Genomic DNA, 7,410 nt, shown 5'->3' with positions numbered 1-7,410 from the left:
TTGGCGGGCAGCAGGACTCCCAGTCCGACTCTGCTGGAGTCCAGTGTGGCTCTGCTCTGCCCCTCCTCCAGCTGCAGGTCCAAGTAAAGCAACAGCACACACAGGAACTGTTTGACCTCGTTGATGGCGAAGAAACGTCCGGGACACTTGGTGGCGCCGGAGCCAAATGGCATGAGGTAATACTTGAGCTTCTGGCCATCCTTGTAGAAGTTGGTCTTCTTTTGGCCGTCCTGCACGTAGCGATCAAACCGGAAAGTCTGACGGCACAGAGAGAAGAACGACAGAGTGATCAACGACAACATGAAGACCATGAATGTAGTCTAAGAACTGGATACCAGAGTCAAAGATGGTGCCCTCTCACTTCAAAGGAAAATCCTGATTATAGACTGGCCACCTGCTTTTATGAACAGAAAGTGTTTCAGTGATTAGTTAACTGATTTGGGTTACCTCTGGGTCCTCGTAGATCTCAGGGTCCAGGTGCATAGTCTTAGGGTACAGGGTGATGATGTCTCCTTTTCTGATGGCCATTGAATACTCAGCATCGAGACGCAGACTAAAGTCCTCCTGAGCCACTCGAATGTTCATGGAGGATGAGGACAGGCGGAGGCTCTCCTCAATGGCGCTCTCTGTGGAGAAAGTCGGGTAAATAATTTTCAGCTTCACATCCTTACATGCACTGGTGCAGAATATCTGTGTGCGTGTACCCATGTAGAGGAGCTTCTCCAGGTGCTCTTGGGTCAGTGTCACTTCTTTATCCTTGCTGAATTCAACTCCACTCAGTCTCAGGACATCCTCGAGCTCCTGACGGATGAACTGCAGAGCCTCAGGGTGACTCACCAGGTAATACATGGCCCAGAAAGTAGCAGGAACCGTGTTCCCCACAGATGCCCACAGGATGGCAAAGTGGTGAGCTGAACATCAGGAGGATACAGGATGTAATTCAGAAAAACCTTCCACCTCTCACATAAACTACAAGTGTTTATATACATGTTATACTTTGAGAATCAGGTAAATGACCAAAACACAGTATGTCCAAACACCACAATGTCTTTCTGCAGGTGGTCACACTTCACAGTAGAAGCCAGAATGCTTTTCTGACCTAAGAACACACATTCATACTCCAACGCGTGCATCGGAGAGCAACTTGGGGTTCAGCATCTTGCCCAAGGATACTTTGGCATGCAGACTGGGAAACAGCCAAGGATTGAACCACCAACCTTATGATTAGTAGGTGACCTGCTCTACCTCCTGATCTACTGGAACCCTACAATTACAAGCTACAATGACAAGAGGTATGTTTGGATGAGTAAAGTGAAGCTTGCAAACCCAAGAACACTGTACCAACTGTCAAAGCATGGTGGTGGTAGCATCATGCTCACGTGCATTGGTACACTGAACAAAGTGGATGGAATAACAAAGAAGCAGAAGAAAAACTTTTTTAATGATTAGTATGACTGAATACAAAGGGTTTATTTCTTATCTGAACTGGGTTGAATGTATTTAAAGACATGGGGTATCCAGTGAGTTTGTTGGAGTTTCTGCGATGAATGGATCTACAAAAGAATTATGTGATTAAAACAGGTCACAGAAATCATTAAAAGCCCTAAAATTACCATGACATTCACGCCCACAATAAGTGGATGTAAACCTCTGCCCACAACTGTACAAGGACTCATCATTTTTTCAAGGAACAGCAGAACAATATTTAGACAATTGGTAATTACGCAGGAAGAAATTATCTACCTGCTTTGTCGACATCCCTCAGCGTATCGTACTGCTCAAACACCTCTGATCGTGTCCTGATGAACTCTGACACATTTGACCAACATGACATCCGTTGGGGCAGGAAGTAGTCGATAAGCCTCTTGCGGATCGCCTTAGTCTGTCCCAGCAGCCAGATGGGGATCTGGGCAATGAGGAGCGGAAACATGTTGTCAAACCTGACAAAGTCATTCTTCAGCATGCCTATACCGCTGTGGCGCCTGGCAGATGCCGGCTTGCCATACATGGTGAGAAAGGTGGCCTCAAACATGATTGAGTTGCAGAACTCGTACATGCTAGCGCTCTTCCAGCCGTTTTCCTTATCCAGGTAGTCCTGATGAAACATGAGCATCAGGTTACCCATCATGCTCTCTGTCAGGGGCGTGAGGCTATCCCCTTGGAGGAGAAGGAAGCTGCGTTTGATCTGCTCCTGCAGGCCGGGGAACTTGCTACTGATGGGTGGGTAGCCAAAGGCAAATGGCGCCACACTGTTGGAGAACTCATGGAAGTCCAGCTGCCGGCCATGTTTAATGATGCTCGGATACAGTAAAGGGTTCATGATGAAGGTCATATATTTACCTGCATGAGAAAAATTTTTAAATTTATACTTGGAAGTATTAGTGTTTGTTCCCCTGTTGTATGTCTGATCAGCCAGTATTTAAGCTCCCCTTTGTCTCTTTGCTGTTAGGTCAATTTTGGTTTAGTTTTGTTTGAATTTAACTCTGTTCACCTGACTTATTGGATGCCTTCAGGCCCTCAGGCAGTACTGTGTTTAAAACAGTCCTGATTCTGTCATTGAAATCACTGCGTGGGCTCAGGAACACTTTCAGCAATCACTGTCTGTGAACACAGTTCACCGTGCAGGTTAAAGCTTTATTATGCAGAGAAGAAGCTGAACATGATCCAGAACCAGCCAAAGGGCCAAAGCTCATTTAGAATGGACTGAGGCAAAGCAGAAAACTGTTCTGAGGTCAGATAGATCCAAATTTGAAAGTCTTTGGAAAATGTGGATGCTGTGTCCTCTAGGGCAGTGGTCCCCAAAGTCAAGAGTGGGGCGGGCCACTTAAAAACCAGAAAGTCCCATAGGGCCCCCCCCTCCCCAGTCATCTGATAGCGCTGGCATGTGAAATTTTCTTGGCTAGAAGCCTGATGTAGTTCCTTGAAAATTTGATTTAAAAAACCCAAACAACTCAGGCTGTTGGCTATAAATTGCTAAAACTACCCAGTCACATGTAAAGTGCTAATGCCAATATGTGACCCACTCGCCACTGGGACACAAAGTTCAATACAAGAGCAGTAAATTTAGGTGAGAATAATGAGCAATATCACAAATTAAACCACCTCCTATTACCGATTTTAATTCACGTTTTAGATCAATTTATTGATATATTATTTATATAAATATGTAACTAAGCATACTTGTGAGTAATTTCACTTTGTGGAAGTGTGAATAGGAGGTCTCACATGTGGAAAGCATCCTCTTTAACGGGGTGGTGGACATAGCTTCAATACCCACCTGCTATCTGGACTGTAAACACATCTCCAAATTTCCTCTTATGTTCTTCTAGAAATTTGTGGGCATCTTTTAGAAAATCCAGAGCTTTTCCAATGAAAGGAATCCAGCCATTAATTAAAGGAGGTTCGCCTTCTCGTCTGCAAGAGAGACAAGAGAAACCACATTATTTCACCTCTCTGTCATTGAACCATTTATCTAGCATCACACAGCACATTTCTGTCCTGAAGTTTCCCCTCCTGGCATTAATCATCTCATGGACTGGGCATCAGGTGTTCCTGTTCAGTGATATTGCACAACTGTAACAAAGTGTAACCTCAGGCAGAAAAACAAACACTCACTGACTCCTGTCTGCCTGTTGTGTTGTGACTGCTGTGAGCTTCATTGTCCTTGGCTGAGATGTTTTCTATGGCCTGACCTCTCCTACTGTTTGGTCTGATGACCCACTTATCACACACTGATGTCTGTTTGGTTTGCTCAGTATTTCTGAACTCTGACAGAGGCACTGAACAGTTTTTGTTGGAGGTTTTTCAGTCCTGATGTGTCCTCAGTGACTCCTTTGTGCTGCAGCTGCTTTCCCGTGTGTGGTTGTGCCTATAGCTTGGTCTTCAGCAGTGAACTGATCCAGCTGCTTAGTTCTCACACACACACACACACACACACACATACACACACACACACACACACACAAAAGAATGCAGTTTCTGCTGAGGTTTGTCATTAACAAAAGTGTTTGTGGTGTAATAAATGATAAAACAATGAGTAAATTTCCAAAATGACTCAGACAGACAGATGGCTACTGTAACTGTGTGTACTCACGAAGGCCAAACCTACAGTACAATCGTCTCACTGCACCAATAAAGCTGTGCCTACACATGCTCAGATATATCACTCATACTTTATTCATGCCCTTAATAGTCATAGTAAGTCACTGTGTGCCTTTTAATTTGTTTCAAATCATGAGTAAAACTCACATCAGGTTCTATCATTTCAGTCTCCCGAGAGTTCCCGAAACAGAACTTTTACAAGCCAAAGAGCAGAAAAACTAACCCTCAGTCCTGAAACGGGGCTGGATCCATCCCCCTTTTAATGAAAGTCAGCCTAACAATTTAATGAGGGTGACATTTTATGAAGCTACAACAGCAATATAATCCTAACATTTTACAGGATTTGAATCCATGAATCCATTTTGCATGGCTGAAATAGAGACATTTAAATTCACACACACCTGCGGCCAATTCAGAGACCTCTTTTAACCCAACCCCACTGACTGCAGGTCTGTGGACTGTGGGAGGAGGCCGGAGGACCCGGAGAGAACATGCACACTTCACTCAGACTGAGTCCAGGACCTTCCTGCTGTGCGGCAGCAGTGCTGACCACACCACCATCCGTGTGGCCGCAGATCCTGAACAAGTACATTCTCACCGTCTGGCAGAGGCAGTAAAAGTACACATGTTCTGTACTTAAGTAGAAGTTCATATACTTCTGTTAAAAAATACTCTGGTAAAAGTTGAAGTACTGATTGAACTTCTTTAGTCAAAAGAAAAGTGAAACAGTACAGGCTCTGAAATTAGTAAAGAAAGTAGGAAAGTAAAAGTAGCTCTCTGGAGGACATTTCTTTCTATTTTTGTGCAAAGCTAACTGAACCACCTGCTACATTAATATAATAATAAATTTATTACACGAGAATACAAACTTTATTTCAATCAATCTTTCAAGCTATCCTGGCTGATTTCCATCCCCTACACTGACAGTATACTGTTCATACTGTCTTTATACTGACAGTGATTTGTTTTCTCTTTACCCCTGGGAAGTGTCCTTGGGTGTCATGAAACGTGCTTACATATAAAATGTGATAATAATAATAATAATAATAATAATAATAATAATAATAATATATATATATATTATTATTATTATTATTATTATTATTATTAGTAGTAGTAGTAGTAGTAGTAGTAGTAGTAGTAGTAGTAGTAGTAGTATACAGTTGGTATAAACGTAGAACTCAGTGAATGACTCAGCCTCATCAGCTTAAATCCAAACTCATCTGCACTGATTAACCTGTAACTGTGAGCATGAACCCCACAGCCACGAGCTCCAGTCCAGCACAGAGCTTTACTGTAGACTCACCACAGTACTGCAAACTGACCTGTTTATCCTGCACTAAACTGCAGTATTTTCATGCTACCTTTGAATAACAAAAAGTTAGCGTACCTCAGTTTGTTTTGCAGGACGTTTTACAGTATGAAAAATCATAACTTTACATCATAAACAGATCCAAGATCTGATTTAAAAATGTAAGCGTTAAACTTCCAGGTTATCAGAGCTCCCTGAGCAGTCCTTCCCTTTAAATCTAATCTGTGTGTGTTTGCTGGTATTTGTTGAGCTGACAAATGTTGCATTTTCCTCCCTTTATGCTCCTCTTGTGTAAAACTAGCTAGATGCTGGAAGTGATTTCTGATGCTGCTACATGCTTTTATGTGTAAAATCTTTGCTTATCGCTTATCCATCATCCAGTCTCTGCTGCTTATCTTGTTCAGGGCCGGGGGGGGGGGGGCACAGTACATCCCGTGCAGGTCGCCAGCCATGTGCAAGGCCAACACAGAGAGACAGACAACCATTCACACTCACACCTGTGGCCAATTTAGAGTTACCAGTTAACCCAGTGGTTCTCAAATCCAGGCCTCGTGGCCCAGTGTCCTGCAGGTTTTAGATGTGTCTCTGCTTCAATACACCTGAGTCAGATATAGAAGTCATTAGGAGGACTCTGGAGAACTGAGGAGGTAATTCAGCCATTTGATTCAGGTGTATTGGATCAGGGACATATCTAAAACCTGCAGGACACTGGGCCACGAGGCCTGGATTTGAGAACTACTGAGTTAACCTAATCTGCATGTCTTTGGACTGTGGGAGGGGAGAACATGCAAACTCTAGCTGTGAGGCAGCAGTGCCATCCACCACGCCATCGCGCTGCCATTGGTATATACTTTGATTATATTGGTTAAAAAAAAAAAAAAGTGCAGCCAACAGGATTTATGAATAGCTAAAATATAAAATAAAGCAAGTATCTTTAGGACTCTGCATCATTGCACCTTTGATTTCTGCTGCCCTCTTGGTCACATCTGTCTTTAATAAAACATTTTTTAATGTCAATGACAGTTTTTGCCCTGAGAAATAAAGAATATATATACAAGTCACTTTGGCAAAAAGTGACTGCAAGTAACTTGATATCATTCATGAGAGACATTTTTTGACATGTTTCACAGATAATAGGTCAACAAGTCATTTACAATAGTTTAAACACAGCCAGTCTTTTTCTGGCAAGTACCGGAAATCACTTTATTGCACTTTATCGTTCTGGGCCAATTTAAGGCCAGAGTACAGCGTGTAGATGATAAAGCAGTAAGACTGGCTTTTAAGTGTCACTGTTCCTCCATTTACGCACACATCGGTTTGGTGTTTGAGGGCAATGAAGGAATTAAAAACTTCCCTCACATGTTAAACCTAAAGCAACGAGCCCTTATGGAAATATGAGTAGAAATTTCAGGTATTTGTGTAAAAATGTAGGGAGTAAAAGTCAAAAGCCCTCAAGTAAAGCACACATACCTGAAACTTAAGTACAGTATCGAAGCACTTTGTTACTTCCCACCTCTGCCGTCTGGGACGGCAGATGCACAGAAAGCGGAGCTCAATAAGCGACAGTCAGAACCGGGCCGGACTCACCTTCTCCTGCCGCGGAGGACGACCAGGACCAAGGACAGCAAGCAGAGCAGAAGCAGCAGCAGCGGGAGCAGCAGCGCGGACATGGTCCTCCTTCCGACCGAGGACTCAGACTCTGACCACACGCTCTCTGGAGGCTCCTCTAAAGTACCCCTGTGAAGCTCACAGCACACACACCCGCCGACCTCCCAACCCTTCACAATAAAGGCACACACGAACGCAAAACTACTCCTTTATTCGATTAAACTCCATTTCATACAAGACACCATGTATGAAATGGAGTACAAAATTATCAACAAATATTCATACAAAAATGACACACTAAGGCCACCCAAAGCCCGAAACAAAGGGCCTGCTGATGGAAGCTGGAGAGTTTGGGTGAATGAATACTGTGAGTTCTGTTTTTGCACAGG

The 7,410-nt window shown here is 43.3% G+C and overlaps 1 protein-coding gene across 2 annotated transcripts in view; it reads right to left on the bottom strand.

Moving 5' to 3' along the window:
- LOC115795220 (cytochrome P450 7B1-like) overlaps positions 1-7,133 on the bottom strand; it is a 7,293-nt gene extending 160 nt beyond the window's left edge. Inside the window, exons 1-6 of one of the 2 annotated variants that reach the window (XM_030751048.1) lie at positions 7,001-7,133; positions 3,278-3,414; positions 1,744-2,340; positions 705-911; positions 448-626; positions 1-257 (exon numbers count right to left, since the gene is read on the bottom strand). The exon at positions 1-257 is cut by the window's left edge and continues 160 nt beyond it. In XM_030751048.1, coding sequence (XP_030606908.1) covers positions 1-257; positions 448-626; positions 705-911; positions 1,744-2,340; positions 3,278-3,414; positions 7,001-7,083 — 1,460 coding nt within the window. In that variant the 5' untranslated portion in view covers positions 7,084-7,133. Of the gene's footprint in view, positions 258-447; positions 912-1,743; positions 2,341-3,277; positions 3,415-7,000 lie in introns of both variants that reach the window. The other variant, XM_030751047.1, reaches the window with a different exon arrangement.
- Between the last annotated feature and the right edge of the window lie 277 nt (positions 7,134-7,410).

The sequence above is a fragment of the Archocentrus centrarchus genome, chromosome 17 (genome assembly GCF_007364275.1).
Source record: "Archocentrus centrarchus isolate MPI-CPG fArcCen1 chromosome 17, fArcCen1, whole genome shotgun sequence".
NCBI classification, from domain to species: domain Eukaryota; kingdom Metazoa; phylum Chordata; class Actinopteri; order Cichliformes; family Cichlidae; genus Archocentrus; species Archocentrus centrarchus.
Note: the sequence above shows the minus strand (reverse complement) of the source record. Positions and strands in the feature narration are given on the sequence as shown.